The sequence below is a fragment of the Lathamus discolor genome, chromosome 5 (assembly GCF_037157495.1).
Source record: "Lathamus discolor isolate bLatDis1 chromosome 5, bLatDis1.hap1, whole genome shotgun sequence".
Classification (NCBI taxonomy): domain Eukaryota; kingdom Metazoa; phylum Chordata; class Aves; order Psittaciformes; family Psittacidae; genus Lathamus; species Lathamus discolor.
Genome location: NC_088888.1, coordinates 32,611,994 through 32,630,242, shown reverse-complemented (window position 1 = coordinate 32,630,242; position 18,249 = coordinate 32,611,994). Strand labels below are relative to the sequence as shown.

At 40.2% G+C, this 18,249-nt stretch overlaps 1 protein-coding gene across 1 annotated transcript in view; it reads right to left on the bottom strand.

The window, feature by feature from the left end:
- PCNX2 (pecanex 2) overlaps positions 1-18,249 on the bottom strand; it is a 151,507-nt gene that overhangs the window by 127,205 nt on the left and 6,053 nt on the right. Inside the window, exons 2-8 of the mRNA XM_065680265.1 lie at positions 16,375-16,580; positions 14,187-14,304; positions 11,871-11,907; positions 9,655-10,944; positions 2,145-2,292; positions 1,831-1,976; positions 521-614 (exon numbers count right to left, since the gene is read on the bottom strand). Of these exons, the coding sequence (XP_065536337.1) occupies positions 521-614; positions 1,831-1,976; positions 2,145-2,292; positions 9,655-10,944; positions 11,871-11,907; positions 14,187-14,304; positions 16,375-16,580 (2,039 nt within the window). The remainder of the gene's footprint in view (positions 1-520; positions 615-1,830; positions 1,977-2,144; positions 2,293-9,654; positions 10,945-11,870; positions 11,908-14,186; positions 14,305-16,374; positions 16,581-18,249) is intronic.

The window sequence follows — 18,249 nt, the reverse complement described above, 5'->3', positions numbered from 1 at the left end:
ATGGGCTTTATGTGGATCTCTCTAAAAAAACCTTTGAAAAAGTAAAATTGTTCAGATACTTCCTCAAAGTGGCAAACTATCATTAGAGATTTCATGCATGGTGAATGGCTCTGCTGCTAGAATCAACAGGAAGCAGTGTCACTGGCTGATACTGACCCAGCACTAAAAAATTTACAAAGGACCCAACAGGCATGGGAATGTGCAAGACAAAGTTGAGAGAATAGTTGGTAACAGTCCCACTTATTTTATCTTATTTATAATCATCACACTTGACTCTGGCTATTCCCAGAAAGTAATGAAAGTAGTTCTGGTCTCCTTTTTCACTTTTCTTTATCAATATTCTTACAAAGCAGTCACTGTTCTAGCACAAAACAAAAAAATGCATGCTTTGATGTCTCTAGAAGGGGTTAGCACATTTATTCTCTAGTACTCTTCACATGTATCTTTCACAGCTACAGTCAGTTTCATAGCTTCTAGCAAAGAAAACTTTTACCATTTTTGGAAATAAGGGCTTACTTACTGAGCATTTGAAACACAATCACAATTTGATAGCTGATGTCGAAAATTTCCTTCCTTCTGACAGCCAGCCTTTAAATAACAGGATCTAATTTCCCCTTTAGAAATTAGAGGAAAAAAATAAAATCAGTTCAGTGATGTGATAATTTCTTTTACATACAAAGTTTATAAAAAGTACATTTTAGGTCAGGCACATTTATAAACATGTTTTTTAGTCTGTGTACTAGGCTTATTTTAGACTTCAGAAAGCAAATTAATATTTGAAATGAAAATCGTAGACAAATCAAAACATAGAAGTTACAGGGAAAATCTAAAAGGTACATATAGTAAGGGCAAACGCCATTTATCAACATGAGGCCGCTGTAAAATGTGAAATAATAGAATTTTTACTTTTAGTTCACAAAATTGAAGTCAGGAGGCACATAGCAGGGAAAAACTGTTAAAAGTGTAACCACTGCTACTCCCTCTTTGCATATGCAGCAACAAGTGAAGGGTCACTGCTCATTGACCCAGAGGCCATGCTATTCGCCTGACTGGCAGCTGCTGCTCTTAGTCCCACAGCACACCAGGGAGCTGCAGGGCTGCAAGCAGGGCTGGGAACTGGCAGGAAATGAAAGCACCTCTGGGGTCAAAAACCCAGCTACCAGGAGCACTCAATTCCATTCTGGTTTTGCAGGCAGCTTTAAGGGAAACACAGCTTTTGGGACAGCTGCCTTTCAAAGGTATGGGCCAGTACATCACCAGGCACTACACCAAGTTCAAACAACCAATCACCAAGTATATCACAGCTTCGGGCTCTAGGAATAGCTGCAGAGCAGCAGCATACCAAGCACAGGCTCAGGACACGACCAGATCACTCATTAATTCTCTTGGAAGAGGTAGCAGACCACAACTCTGAACAAGGGCAACTATCACGTCAGAGAGAGCTCCGTGTGAGCCAGCCAAAAAACAGAACAGTAAAGAGGAGGAACATTTTGCTCAGCCAGGCCAGTGCAAAACCCTTCACCAGGCAGAAAGAGCCAGCAGTGGTTCTGCAAAGGCAGAAGTAGTCCTCTGGCCTAGCCAGCGTTTTCTGAGGATGATGTTTGGAAGATACTTCATGCACTGTGTAAGTCTCAGGTCTCTGATGGTCACTGGTGGATTTTGAAAATTCCAGGTATGGCTGATCTGACTTTAAATTACTAAGCCCTTTTCTTTGATTTACACAGAAAAACATGCAATCAGTAACAGACAAGAGAAATATCCTTCCAGGGCATCCAAAGTTTCTTTAGAATTTCCTCACACATTTTAATTATTCCAACTACAGAAACTCACCGTTTTCATCTATGAACACGTGCATTGCATCCACAGATAGCTCATCTTGCACAGACGCCTCAGGTCCACTTATTACTTGCAAGACAGAACTATCTTGCTGAGAAGTTACCCGGTAGATTATCTGCCTTTGCCTGCTGCCCTGGTAACTTGACACAAAAATGTTTCAAAACTACTAAGAGGAACTTTTTTCTTGTTTTCAATAAAACAAAAAGAAAGAGAGGTTAATTAAAAGTTTATGTCATTTCTACTCGGTGAAACAAAACAGCTTACATCATAACTTTGAAGTACAAAATTGTAAAGTAAACTGGCCTTACAGTGCCGCAAATTTGGCAGACTCTGGTAGCACCGGACTAGTACTAGCACGATCTTGGCTTTGTACATCTGATCTTTCCTGTTTAGGAAGTTGCTCACAGTGCTTTTCTGTTCCCACCACTTCTTCTTTTCTCTCCGTCATCTGGCTATCTGGAAAACAGGGCAGTGAAGTGGAGCCACTCTCAGCAGATGACTGTCAAGAGTTTTGTTCATTATCTACTGAACAAGGACATCTAAAAGAGAAAAGCTGAAACACTACAATAAGTACTAGTCTTACGGAAAACACTAAAATTACTTAATACAATCACAGAAATCTGGATGAGGAGGTACTCTGACTTGAGGAGGCTGCATGAATGGGCTGTTTCAAGAACAAGCTGTGTGAAGCAGAGGACAAACTAGAGAGAATTTCTGCTTTGCTTCTCCTATTGTTTCAGAGGAAAGCAATCTGTCCCTAACCTAGAATGCTAAAAGGCTGCTTCCCTGCGGGCTATACTTTGTTCCCAAACTGTGCATAGCAGCAGCAGAGAACCAGAAGCACTGGACCATTCCCCTTTTATGAAAGGGAAAGCAGCACTTTCAAAGTAAATAGAGCTTTTGGATGGGAAAGCAGGTACATGCCTAATACCTCTTCTCCACTGGCCACATACCTGATGCAGGACAAAGGACAAATTGGCTAAGCAATTTCACAGTAGATTTTCATATGCTTGAAAAATACAGAACTCTAGATTTTAAAACAAATATGATGGACTTATCAGATTTCTACTGTTTTGAATACCAATTACATTTATACTACCTCTCTACATATACATGCAATTTACTTACACATGTGAACGACTTTCAAGCAATAGTCTCTTTTAGTTACTAACGTTCATGTTAAATAGCAAAACATTTTGTAACATTTTGTGCTTTGACTGCAAACAAAAAGAATTATCTGTTAGGCTTTTAAAGTGCAACTGAGACAGTGATTTCATCAGCACCATGTGCAGTTGCCCAGTTAAATGCTTTGAAAGAAAAACACAGCACAAAGCTGTATTGAAATGTAGTTACTCAGATTTCTTGCAATACCTGCTGTTTAAATACCTTAGAAATGTAATCAAGAAAAAAAACCAAAACACAGAATTCTCCCCCCTTCCCCTGTCACAAAAAAAAAAAAAAAAAAAAAAAAATAATTTGTTAAGCCATATTTCCTACCATTATAATCCCCATCCTAACCTGCAAGAGCCGGCAGACAAGAAACAGTGGTGTCCTAGCTAAGACGGTCTGAGGATAAAACAGATTCAAGGCTTGTAGAGAGACATAATAATATCTTTTATTAGGCTAACTGAAGCAACTGAAAAAAAAAAAGCAAAAAAAGCTTTGGGATAGGCAGACCTTTCAAATCATCTGTCTTTTCTTCCTCCAACCATACTAGCTGATCTAATAATACATTACTTCTACAAACAAACCTCCTTCATAAGTTAAGACATCTCTACACCAGTATCAATTCACAGGGCACACCCTTCTAATACCTTAAAGCCCAAGACACTCACACATAACTACTTTTCACTGCAGACACTTGACATTTACTTTTGGGGAGGGGGGAGGAAAAGAGGGAGAATCCGGAAGTATAAGAACAACTTCAACTGTATGACCACACAGCGTTTTTTTCAGCTTCCACAAGGAGGGAAAAAACAAATCTCACTACAACATTGCCAACGTTCTGAGTCTCCCATTGTCTGTGGCACACAATGACCAAGGATCCCTACTTCTTGTGCAATAAATACGAGTGTAAGGTTGGTTTAGGGAAATCTTGTTTGTATCTCTTGTGCATGGAGAGAAAATTCAATAGGTCTTCCAGACCTACTTGCTTCTATTTAGGAGGGAAAAAAAAAAAGGGAGGGAAGCAGGCAACTTTTTGTTTCTTTGCTTTTCTAATTAAAGATTTAAGGTCCATTTTAAACAGAAACTGTGCCTTATTTAACCGTGGCATTAGTGAAGCATCCCCTTAATGATGTAACTGTAGCTGAGGGAGGTGACGGAGCCACAGACACCTAATCAAAATCACCTTCTAAAGGTTTGGGCTGCTCAAGCCGTAAGAATAATTGATAGAGATCAGAAACTGTGGTTTTAATAATCTAATTGGTCCCATATTGCCCAAAACTAGCTCTAGGGCTGGAACAATTAAAAAGATTTTTTAATTTGATTATCTAGTGGTTTTGGAAAATGCCTCTTTCTTTTCCATTCCAAACCACAAGCCTTGCAGACTTATTTTCCCTGCAGTGGTAAAGAGCCATAATAATAAAAACATAAACATACTGCTTCTTACAGGCTTTATATGCCAATCAGACAACACCATGGTGATGAGTACTTCCAGCACGGGAAAGGTGGGCCACAATAGGTTTGTGACTGGGTTTCATGGTTGTTACTCATTTTCTTCCAAGTGACTTACACCTTCAGTATTTAAATGGAGATAGTGGTGTCTAGACTGGGAGTGTTCTGTCAGGGTACGTAATCAACTCCACGTCACCAAAAGCTCCCTGCATGGAAATTTGTGCTGGCAAAGCTGAAATGACTAGGAAAAAACTCTCCAAGAGCAAGAGAAGAGTAAAAAGCGCAACATGGCAGTGCACCTGAACCTTCCCTGTGGCCTCCTACCACAGCCATTTATCCTGAGCCACTGCTCCACATCTCTCACGTACACATGGCTGGGCTCGCAGAAGCCCCAAGCTTGACAACCAATTTCATAATTTATCTGAAAATTTCATGCCAAATGACTCAGGTATGTGAGGCATAACTATCAGGAAGCATGGCTAAGGCATGCTTGGGGAAGGGTGATTCAGAGGAGTCCTGCACAACCAACAAAGTTTTTGTCTGTATACCATTTTCCTATTTTGATTGAGCACAAAATACATCCTTTAGTTATCCTGGTAAAAGACTTACTGAGATAAACATTTCCTATACACTCCATATGGGTATAAGATACTTTCTGTAAACATTTTTATCTGTACTGAAGAGTTGTAACAGCATAGTAACATGTAAAAATGTAACATCCCAACACTAACAAATGAGCTCCTAATTCAAACGCAGTCATACCACCAAAATTTCCTTTGCCATGTAACTTTTCCACTTGCAGAACAAATTCTGGGTACCCAAAAACATCTCTGCAGACAAGCTTTTGGTTCACACTGGCAGGAGGCTGAAAAGTTTTACAGTTGAGATGGAGCAGCCTCTGTACACACAGCAATGACAATAACCAACTGACAGTGTATCTCAACTTTAATGTTACCTTATTAGCCAATTAAAATGAAGTTTTATTGGTCTGTAACTTTTCTCCAAAAATATTTTTACCATTTTGAGCCTTCTCTTCAGAATCTCCCAGGCATTTTCCCTGATCTTTCACTTGTATATCCCTATTCTAGTCCCCGTAACTCACTCCTGTAAGTAAAAATGCCACTGCTGTCAACTTGAAATGCCATCTGGTTTGAAATCTGGTCAAGCAGAATTAAGCTAATTAAGGCTGAGACTTGTCTGTTCATTAATTGCTGTGCTACAGAATCTATTTCCTTCCGTAACACTATGCTTCAAAATAGAAAGTGTCACTTTAAAATATATTTATTGCCTATTTGGCCACAGAGGTAATTGATTTCAAATTGTGCTATGTTTTTGTTAGTAACAGCATGAAAAAAAGCTATGAGTTATGAACTGTCCCATTCATATCCTAAGGATATTCCCAACGCTTTCTTCACTGGCTGTTTCAGCAGAAACATCAAGCTTATGTGCTTTATTCTCAACCCAAAATTGCCCATTATGCCACAAACATACTAAAAGAACCTGATATTAAACCAAACAAAAGTTGAAGAATTGGTATAAGAATTTAACATGGGTACCAAAGAATTACATGGAATTACCCAGTAATCAGGATTACTACATTAATCCTGAAGCAACAGGAAAAACTAGTGATACTCGCTGTACCTGTTACAGGACAGGGAGAGTTAAGCACAAAAGTGACTTGCTCAGAACAATCTCCTAGGCCAGGCGAAGAGCTGGGAACAAACTCAAGGCTTTTGAGGTCTCAGTTAAGTAGTCTAATCAATATACCCAATAATTATGGCAGAATACAGACCTCTGGAAGTAACCTCATGGTTAGTTAACAGGTGTCAGCCTTGTCATCAAACTTACTATTATCTCTTTGATCTAAAGACTGAAATTTTAAAGTCTCAACCTGTCAAGCCTTATACATGAAGTATCAGATTTAGAGAACTGAGTTTTGCACCCTATTTCTTCCTCACCCAAAGAGGGGCATCAAATGCCACATGGTCCCTCCCTGGACCATGGATGAGAGCTCTGATCCAGGGATGGCACACAGCTGCTCCAAGAGAAGAGCTGGCACCGGGCAGGACTTTGTGTCCTAGGTACTACCTGCTGCCAGCAAACTCCCCTGCTCTCCCCTCTCAACACGGCTCTCATTTGGGCTGGTGACTCAACGAGCAAGGTCCCTCCTGCCCATGATTACATGTCAAGCAACAGGGCTCTTTCTCACACACAGAGGAAAAAAACCGAGGAGTCTAAGAATATCCACAGGAGTACAGTTTAGTTTTTCATAGGAGAAGGGTAATTGCTTGGGATCCAGAACTCACTTGAGGTTGTGGCTTGTGCATGGCCCAGAATGATGAGTACCTTTTCTAAAAAGAGCCTGCAAAAACATCTAAATTCAGGCCACACAGTCCTGGTTTAGGTTCTCCGCCACTCCCATGGCAGGCTTTGCTCCTTTGCAATAACATTGCCTGGCCTAGATTACAAACCAGCTCTACCAGAGGGGACATACATGAGATTTTGCCCTGCATAAATCTGATGCACAGCTGCTCTTACTTAGCTCCAGACATACCAGGGGGACTCAAAGCAGACAGTAAACCTGGCCTTCCTTATGCTTCTCACAGACTGAAGAAAATTCGCCCTCCAGCAGGCTTTCAGTATGTGGGTGGTACAAGCTTCATTCAGAACTGAAAGGACACTGGCCTGAAAGTTATTTTTAGCAATGGTGTCAGTGGTACTTTTTTCTGATCTAGAAGAGGTGGGATGGCAACAGAACAGCTCTTAAATGGCTTTTTTATGTCCTGTATTTTAACACATTAAATCTGGCATTCTTGGTAGCATAATGCAAGGCTTTAATTTTATTGCACAGCATTTTACTGAGCTCTCTATTAGCAAAGGCTTACACGATCAGGATGACCTCTCTTCTGTTTCCACAGAACTCAAGTTCTATGTGGGAGCACCTGTAACAGACCCATCCATGACATTCACTCAGTTGAAAGACTGTTTCGATGAGCACATTTCCCCACCTTCTCCAGAGTATGCGAAATGTCAGCTCTCTTACACACAACTTTGAATATCCAGCTTTCCAGGAATTTGCCAAGTTTCTCACACAGGCTAATAAACACCTTTGTGGGGTGCATCTCAGTCTCATTTGGACCAGTCATCTATTACCAGCTTTTGTCAATTAGGTGGTTTGCAAGGCTAAAAAAGAACAAAAACCAAACACAAACAACCTCCTCCCTCAAAACAATTGATGCATAGCTTGACTTGCTCTGTATTCCACACACACACACTTGGGGCTTTTTTGAATAACCACTTTAATGTGGGAATACTGTTTATTCGGATCTGTTTTAAGATGCTGTTTTGTTAAAGCGTATTTGTAATTGCAAGGCTGTAAACAAATTAGAGGCTTTCTCATTCCTAAAATCCAGTCTTACTGTGGGGAAGCTGCCAGTAATAACTGTAATTTATTTTAGCAAACAGCACGTTCTGACTGGGCTAGAAAACAAAGCCTACTTGCTCTTAAAAATAACTGCCTTTGAACTACCTCTCCCCTGCTTAAAGAGTTCTGTCTGAATCTCCTTTTTCCCACAGCACTGGTCCAAGGTGCAGGAGAGACCTCACAGTGACAAGAGCCACAGCTGCCATCCCTGCTCCTGTGGGGCACCCCTCTTCCTGGTCCTGCTCCTTTCCCAGGGTGACACTTGCTGTGCCCACACTGGAAACGAGCAGGGCCACTTAACTATACATGTATGCAGCTCAACTTCACCGTCTCACAAACATACGGACTTGAGAAAATAGGAAAGTAGAAAATTCAGTTCAGGTTGTTTAAGTAACAGCTTGCTTTGAGGGACAACTAGAATCCCTCTGTTTCCTCAGAATCCTGGATTCCAGTAAGAAGAATCTCATTTGTCAGCTCTAAAGCACAATAACTACACACACATTAATAAAGTTTTGGGCTTGTGTTTGGGGTTTTTTTTGGTCACTGTGGAATCCAAGTTTGATTTATTCTGAACACCCATTGCTTTCTTTAATGCTGCAATCTTCCCCATTCATATTATCTGAGGAACTTGGCCGAAAGCCCTTTCTAGATTAGCTGCACTTTTTATTTCAACTTGCTTCTGAAATCTTTAGCATTTTTTCAGCTAAGTCACCTCACACAAGTCAAATTATCATTACTCCTTTTTGTTGTCTAGGAGTAGTAAAAAGTCACAGCCTCCTTGCTGTGACCCTTGCACTGCTGTGTGCTGTTGCACAGGGAGAGGACCCTGCACCCCAGGGACCTGGCAGGACTTGCTGGGCTCAAGAGGGGACCAGCTGGGCAGGCTCTGGTGAAAATCAGGGCTTGCTCAGCCCAGGTCTTGGGCAACTACAGAGCACCGAAGCCAGCCAGGCAGGCTGATAAACTTGATAGAGCGGGACAGAAACCGCTCTGCAGAACAGTCTAAGAAGGAAAGATAGGCAAGACAGACCAGAAGGAAGGCACCAGGCTTAGGAGAACTAAAGAATGGACAGGCGGGTGGGTACAAGAGAGGTGAATGCAAGCTGTGGGGAGGCAACATCTTTAGCCAAGCTCAAGAGAGTGGAAAAGCCTAGAAAAGCAACAGTGGATTGCTATGAAGAACAAAGGGAAAGATGAAAGAGAAGCAATATTTAGAGGAAAGCAAATAAGGAGTTGCACAGGAGGGGAGTGGCTAAAGTGAGAAGGGATGAATGCAGAAGGGAAGACACAGAACTAGAAAGTGAAAGAAAAAGATACAAGTGAAAGATGCAATGAGATAAGGGTGTCATGCATTGGATTAGACGGATATTAGGAAAAACTTAAGAAAGGCAGAGTGAAAGCTAAATGGAACCTGCAGGAAAACTGTAGCTGTACACATTTTTGTAAGATATTTTTGGTATTCCAACAGTCCAGGGCTGACACATGCACGCTGTTCTAGTACAGAATTCTAGATACACACTGGACACTTACTGAGGTTAGCATTAGGTTTTCCAAAGGAAAAATTTTAATAAAATAAAATATTCAGAAAACTGCTGCTGACACTATCACACTTTCACTAAATCACCTTGTCCTACCAAGCCCACTCTTCCCTGTCCCTATTAGCAAGGCCAATTATCCACTGGGAATTTGCCCAACTACAGATCGCAGGAGAAGCTGCTATAAATAACGTAACTAGTCACTTTTTAATTCCAAAGAGAGTCGTAAAAAAGGCATTATACCTCCAACAAGCCCATTTTCCTTTGTCGTCTCCATTTTGACAGTGGATTGATTAGATGCCTTCATCTTTGAGGTATTAATGGATTCCAGGAGGGACACAAACTCTAGAAAGTTAGACTCATTAGGCACTTGTCCTTCTTTAGCTTCCAGATCTGACTTAGAAGTTGGTAAGGTCTTTTCTTTGTCAGATACCTCCATGACATTCTTACTTAAAAGCACATCCGTTCCACTGTCTACACTTAGCACTCGCATGTGCCTCTTTTCATGAGCAGTTCTACAGGACTGCGGGTCTAGGTTCTGCAGGTCTTCCTTAGAAGTTAAATCCACAGTCTGGACATTTTCAGAAGCATTCTCCCGACTTGGATCCGAACAAGTGTGAGTTTCTAAAGGACTATTCGCTGGATTGCTGTGTTCCTTTACTGCATCACCCGATTCATAGCCAGAGCATTGGTTGGACAACAGCTCTGGCTTTAAAGCTTGTGGAGTTCTTTCACTTTCACTAACTTCTGGGAAAGCCTTACCTTTACTGTCATCAGACAGGTCAAAAGTGATAACAGGGATTCTGAGCTGTTCGTTAGTTTGCTGACTTGGCCAACCTGCTGTAACTATACCAGACTCAGGGGTTGAGCTCGTTCTCTCAGTTTCCAGAGCCTTTAGGTGGACACAGCCTGGCAGGTCTCTGAGGGTAGTGTTTGGTGTAGTGCTCATTGTGATGACAATTTTAATGGGCTCACATAGCTGGTCTCCAGGAAGAGAGTTGTCCACACCTGCAACAGCAGTCTCACTGTCTGAGCAGTCAAGGTCCTCATGGATATTACTGCCATTCCAAGAACTTTCCATGTGCTCAAGATCTTTGGTTGCAATGGCATTGCATTGTGGGCAGTAACTGATAAAGCCTGTCTGTGGTGATGTATCAGGCAGTTTCTCTCTTTTATAGCTTTTAGGATTACTCAAATGGTCTGAAATAACTGAATTTTCACTGTCCCATGGCTCTGAAGAAACTCCAGTCCTCAAAATATCACCTTGCGATGAAGAAATATTGGAGAAGTTTTTAGCTACATCCCTGTCTGCAATAATATCTTGGGATCCATGCTGTCCATCTGGCTGTCTGTTTCCTCCTTCTTCATGTATTCCATTACCAGGAAGTGTTTCCATAGCAGCTAGTTTTGTCGCTACTGGTGATGTGGTGGCACCTGAAGCAGAGGCTGTAGAAACAGGTAATACATCTGTTTTGACACAGGGTGAGGTAGATGAAGCTGGTGGTGCTGCCTGATCTTCTAATACCGTAACACCTAATAAAAAAAAATATACGGGAGTTAGGTCTCACAAACATGAACACTGTGCATTACTGAAGTACGAACTTTAGCTAGCAAAATCTGACCCAGAGCAGAGCAAAGGAAGCACAGATGATGTATCTGACTAAAACAGCTCCTAAGCAAGCATCTTTTTTGTTAGCTATACGACATGTCGTGTAGCTATATAATATAACATAATATGACATATTATAATAGCAAGATGGAATCCTTTCAGCTCAGGACAGCTATAGCAGCATGTCTATTTAATTTAAATAATCAAACAGCTCAAGAATCAGCTAATATTAAAACAAAAATGTTTTACAGAATTATCCCCATTTAGAGAGAGATGAAAGAAAGAATAAGCCAGTGCAGCGGAAGTTTGTTGAATCATTTTGTGTCATTCTTAAATGGTCCCATAGGATATGGTGATTAACCTTAACAAAAAGGAAATATATTGAAACTTCTCAAGCACTTGAACTGTAGGCAAAGCAAAGTGTGCTGGATTATACACTACAGAGCTAAAGCTCAACAGTCACAAGAGGGGTCTACAATAAGAAGATATTTAAGAGCTTTAAGATGTCATCTGATCGTTGGCTTCCTGGTTTAATGCTTTGCAGAGGCACAGAGCTTCCCAAGGATGAGTGGGGAAGGCTCTTTTATGTATCTCTCTATGCAAAAATGGGGAGAACTACTTGCATGCTCACCAAAAGGCTGCATCCCAGACAGTTTGGCTGACTGCTAAGAAAGCTTAGTCTGTTAGAATTCCCTTGGGATTCTGTTCTTTCAAGCTTGTCTATTCAGCTACTAACTTGATGCACAATGGAACCTGCTGTGGGTCCTCTGTGTCTTCTTTTTTTTTTTTTTTTTTCAGCAAGCAATGATTAAACAAAAGTTTAAAGGGATTTATAAAGCCTTTAAGATACCTCTGAGATCTTCAATAGTTTCCCGTGTTGGCAGCTCCTAAAAATGAAAAGAAGCACACAAAATTAGCAGAGGCATTTATTAAATTATGTTGGAAAACACATCTATCAAAGCAATAGCTACCTAATCAAAGGTTAATTACAGAATCGGTAAGTTGCTTAACATCACAGAAATTTGGACCTGTACCTTGCATTAAATGCAAGGGGTGGGTGAGAGAGATGGTTGTAGAACAGTCGTACTCCAAATTGCATCACTGCAATTGTGTGTGATGTTTCGGGAGGGGGGAAACAAGATTTTTTTTTTTTTTAAACATTTTGCATTGCCTAATCCAGATATTTTTTTCTGTTTTCAATCATTAAGGAATGCAATGTTCTGTTCCATGTTTCCAGCTATGTGTTTCCAAAAGACTAAATGCAGTTGGGTCTCCAGCAATTCGTAACAATTTCTCAGTGGAAAACTAGACGACAGAGCCGTTAAATTAACTTAGAATCATTTATATTGCAAGGAAGCTTTTGAGTTCATTTAGTACATATCCCCTCTGCCATACACACACACTCAAAGCAGGTACAGTTAGAGCAGGTTGCTCGGGCCATCTCCAGTAGAGCTTTGAATATCTCCAAAGATGGAGATTTCACAACCTCTCTGGACAATCTCTTCCAGTATTTGACCACCCTCTTGGTAGGGAAAAAAAAAACCAACCAACCAAAACCCAACCACGCACAAAAAATATTAAATCTAACTGATCTAATTGGAGCTTTCACAGCTGCAAGTTGCAGCCACTGCATTTTATCCTGTCACTAGGCACCTCTGAGAGCGCTCAATCTTCTCTGCATCTTACCGTTATGAAGCAAGTTTAGCCTTGATAAAGGTTTCAGCCTTATAAAGGCTAAAACATCCCATCTGCCTGTCCTACAACATCATGTACCTCATTCCTCAATGACCCTGATGGCCTCTGCTGAATTCTCATCAGCAAGTCAATGACTGTGGGAACTCACTGGGGAGCTCAAAACTAGCACAATACTCAGAGAAATACTTTGGGAATCTAAAATCAAAAGCATAAGTGCATAACTAGAAAATAAAAGGTCTTGGGAAAAGTTAATGTGGCTCTTTTCTGGCTGACAGGCACCAAAACTAGGAGGAAATAATAATTCTCTCCTAAAATTTCATGGTGCTATTCTGGCAGCAAGAACAGGACTAGGTTTGACAAGACCCAGCCTACATGTTTGGAAGCCCAAGAAGAAATGGGTTTGCAGAATGGACAAATACCAGAATACTGGGGAATGGGACAGAAAAAAAGGTAAAAAATAATTTACTTCATAAAAGAAAACTACTAATAAAATAAAACTATCAATGTCTGTGAATCATACAGATGCTACAAAAAGGTAAAAACACTCCAGGAAATGAGGACATAGTTCTGATTCAGAACAGGAGTTGAACAGTTTGCAGTAAATAGGTACACAGGATGGGGGTGGAGGGATATGAAGACAGAATGAAGTATCAAGTTGCTACTTATTCAGAGATCACTAACCATCCTTTGCACTGACTGAGGCAGGAGTCCTGTAGAAAAAAATAGCATGGGATCACATAATTAAAGATTTTATCACAGTATACATGGGGAGTAATTTAAGATTATAGAGACAGCGTTATCCTGTTTCTTAATTTTTGAATACCTAAACTCTTCAGACTTCTCATCGTTCCGTCCTATTTTTCCTTTAATAACATCTACATACATCCCTTTCATCACCTCATATGCCATTAATTTAGAAAACATGGCCAATGGCATGGAATGCACATACATGCATTTTTAACCTCTGGTAGACATCTCTTAGATTTAACTAAAGGGGATTTATGCTTTGTTTAAATACTCAAGAGATGTTAGGTTAATTTTATAAGCATAAGTCCAGTTACACAAAACCAAACTATTAATGCTCCAGAAGCAGATCCTTTCTGAGGCAATGAGAGGTTGCTCTGATTCTATTAGCGTCTCTTTTCTCTCAAAGCAGTCATGAAAACTAGTTGCTTTTGGCAAGATTTAGTACGGCCACTTGGTATCTAGAGAGCAGACAGACCTGTCTTTAGAAGTCCAGAATTGCATATACCAGTTTCAGCTTTGTAAACCCAAACCTTTAGGCCAAAGCTGACTGACAGCAGTGATATACACAGTTGGGACCCACAGAACGACCCTTTCTCCTCAAGGCAGACCTACGCTTCAAGTGACCAGTACCTGGCAATACAGAACTCTGTGTGATAAGCTGGAGCAAGCAGATAAGCAGGACTGCACAAAATGAGGACACTATTACAGAAAACTGCACACTAACCATTGCTCCAGGTGAGTTCTCCAAGTCCACAGCCTGTACCCTTGAACTATCATGAATTGTTTGGGTAGAGTCATCTTGGTTGGTCTCACTGATGACACCATTATCCCCGCTGTTATTGCTGGAAAAGAAGCAAATGAAAAATAAAGCAATGCTTTTTACCACAGAGGATCACAGTGTCCTTGGGAAGAAGCTGAAGAATAGTAACAATAGAAAAAAAGTAACACAGCACAGTGAAGTGACAGCATGTTTTTCCCCCTCCAATGCTAAAAGCACAGGGCTGAAAAACACTGTAGCCCCTTTTTCCATCTCCTTCCTCACCAAGGTAATCTGATAAAACCAAATTAAAAAAAATCCCTCAATATAAAATAGCTCTGGTGTCTTAGGAAGTAGAATATTGCTATAAGAAATACAATGCCATCTCTTCAACCCCCTGATGTGTACATAATTTCATTTAGCCTGCTTGAATTTGGGCTTTTTAGTTTGTGAGGTTGTGTTTTTTCCCCAAACACTTATTTGTAAAATCCTACAGCTGTATATAAGCTATAAAATTATTTATCTGAAGGTATCACCTTTCCACAATTTTATTATGGTTAGATGGCTTCAAAAATCTTGTTCAACCTCCCAACTACCAGGGCCTGTATAAAAACTTCTGGCATCCATACTAAGTTCAATATTTTCTGATCAGGTACTAAATAATGTACTGTTATGCCTAGGACCCCCTAGAAGGAACAGTTATGTGATTTAACAAGCAAGCTTTAAGTGATTCTACCTCTACTTTTTAGCCAAAATAAAGGCAGGATAATGAAAGTTTGCATTCATTTCACTAGCCAGTGAACAGGGAAACACTGAAGTTCTTGTTTAAATTTGAACAACTAGAACAACTGATGAGCCTCTTAAATAGCTATATCCGACATAGGAAATAGCATTGTGGACTGGTGAGAGCTAAAGAGGACGAGAGCCTGAAAGCCATCAGCCGATCCAAAACAAAAACCTTGTATGGTTAGTGACACATGTAAGGCATTTCTCGAGTCACGATGCAAGTAGACCTTGCCACTCCCAGGGATATCACTACCAGGAGTGCAGCACAAACATGCACGTGTAAAGACACAGAAGCGCAGTAGGTATACAAACAACCTTAATACTACTTAGCTTGCACAGAACTAGCAGTAGCAGCTGTGAATGCACCAAAAATACCCAAAGTTCTTGTGTACAGGGCTCTCTGATGAAGCTTGACTGGTAGTTGCAGCAAGCCAATTTGGTTTAAGCTTTGTTTGGGCTTTTCTACACTGCCATCACTATTAGATGTACCTATTTCAGCATTTTTCACATCTCTCATAACACCCAGGAACACTGGAAGCTACTTAGCAGCTTCATTTGTTTGTATGGCTCAAGGCTGAAAACCCAGCAAGCGAGGACTCCATTTATACCAAAAGGTGTTCTGAATATTCTACCTATACACAAATCTGGAAAATGTCAGCACTAGTCCTTAGCCCAATGCCATTTTTACCCTTAATAGCATCTCAACCTGGAAGCAGCCTTATTGATTTTGATTTTTTGCAGCAAAGACATAGTACTTGGATCTTCAGCTGAGAGGCTGAAAATATTACCAAATGCTCCTGAGAAATAAATGTCGTTCTAGCTTTCTTCAAGAACAGGACCTTAAAAATATCATAGGCAGTCACAATAAAACATAAGGGGAGAAAAGTGACTTACATATCTAGATTGGACCTGAGAAGGAAGTTACTGTAAGCACACAAAGGCAACATGAGCTCAGGCTTCCAGAGCTGTAAAGTATTTTCTTTGCCAATGGGTAATGCCACTTCCTCTCCTCCCCTCTTCCCAGCAGGTATGCACAGCAGGAAGAGGAAAGAGCAAGCATTTAAGGCTTCCCCAGAAAACTTGGAAGAAGTTTTCTCCAGGATCTTTCAGCACTTCCCAGATGGGTCTCTGCCTTCATCATGCCCAGCTGCTGCCCAACCCTCTGAACCAGGTGCAGCTCTGCCTGCTTCTCCACAAGCATGCTGCAGCCACCAAATCTGAAAATGCTAAGCAGGTTTTTAGAAGTGCCATTCCTTACACAACTGTAAGGAGTCTTCCTACAGCCAACAGGCATCTCTGCTGTGCAGTACCACAGAGCAAACTCATCCATTTTACAGAATATACCAGCAATGTGCAATGAAAGCCTTACGTATGATCTGAGGGGTGAACTGTGTTTCCATTTGGAACTTCTGTATCTTTATGTTGCCTTCCATCTTTTCTTGATAGCTTTTGTTGAATTACTTCACCTTTATCAAACATCAGGTGTAGACGGTAACTGATCACCTTTATCACTGTGAAGAACACCGTCACCAAGCTGCAGTATGCAAACACTGTAACTGAGTTTGCTGGAAAAGCCTACAGAAGGAAATAATAAAGACACAATCATAACAGTTTATTTTGAGAAGATGCCAGTAAGTTTTTTTTAAGTAATTATTCCTTATTGTCTAATAGCTGTACCTCTATTGAGTTTTACAACAAGAAGCAGTGCATTTTCATACAGAATAGTTGAGTTCTGCTCACAAAAAAGGTCTTTTCAAATTTCAAACCACTTCACAAGTTTTATTCTTCTTTCGATTAGCCATGGAGATCACTTATTTCCTAACAAAGTCATTATAATCTCACAACTGACAAACATTATAAAACCTCTTAAAATACTGCAATCCCAGGATAATGCAGCTGCAGCCTTTCCTGAATGAGTAACGGATAAAAACGCAGACACAAAATGAAACATTATGAACAGGAAACTAATTTTGAAAAATCCTGCCATCTTACCCTGCTTCACAGTTATGATTTAACAGTAAAAGGCTGTAATCTGATCTCCTTTTTTTAACACCTCAAAACATGTTCCCAAGGATCTTTACCACTGAGGAATTTTAAATAATTAATCAGGGCTAGTCAAAACAAATTAACAAAATGCATTTGGAGAGGTGGACTCTGAATTCTTTTCATAAGGTCCATTGTTAATTTGCAGCTGTCTTTGATCTGTTTGTTGATCTGTGATGAGCACCATATTTCTTAGTCATTAAAATTAATTACAGTTCAACTATAGTCTGTAAAGTTCTTTCACAGACATGAAATACTAACAACATTTTTGTATGTAAATACTTCCTTACAGTACAGGGCAAATCACAGCAACAGACATTTGGTAGTTACAACTGAAGGCCCAAGCCTTTATCATTATACATACAGAACACCCTTACGTATTGTGGTCATGCGGTTGCAGTCTCACAATGAGTTTAAACTCTCCTCAGGTTTTTGTTTTTTTAAACAGACCATTACTATATTCCTGCACAATTTGTAGGGCAGGTGGAAGGGAAAAGAAGAAAGATTTTCAATGCTGAAGATTTCCTAAAGCCTACTGAAGCAAGAATGGTCTTTACTTTGGGCCTAAGTGTATCATTTTAAGTATCAGCACTTCAAGTAAAGGAGCATTTGAATGTAAAAGATTAGAATTCTTTTCAGGTCCATAAATAAACCACACTGACCACACAGGTGAAGGGAAGAAGGCACACACACTTCATCTCTGAAACAAGTCACTGCATTTATCCTGATGTCGAAATGTTAAATCATTTCTGTGTTATTACAAGCAAGTGGATTGCTATTCTGCTGCTGCTTTTGGCTTAGTGAGACTTCATACCTTCACAATGTATATGTGAAAGTTTTCAGGCAAATCCTTTTTTATGACTATTCTGATTCATATGCAAAGAATCTATTGCGCAAAAGTGGAGAAGCTATTTAGCATGCAGGTACTACTAACAATCCTTAATAAGACAGACATTACTTTCTACAAGTTGAGGCTTAGTTTTTTAAGAGTAGTTCATGGCACTATGTATATACTGACACTAAGCATACCCTTCAGTTATTTATTGAATCTGGGCCAGAAAGAAGATCAGTTTGCAAGGTACCATGCTCTCAGGGTATAAGGTTTGGAGGATGAGGGTAAAGAATTCCTGGTTTATGACTAATGTGTTTACAAAACATAAGTTTAAAATGGCTTGTTTCACAAAGAATGATAGCCCATTAT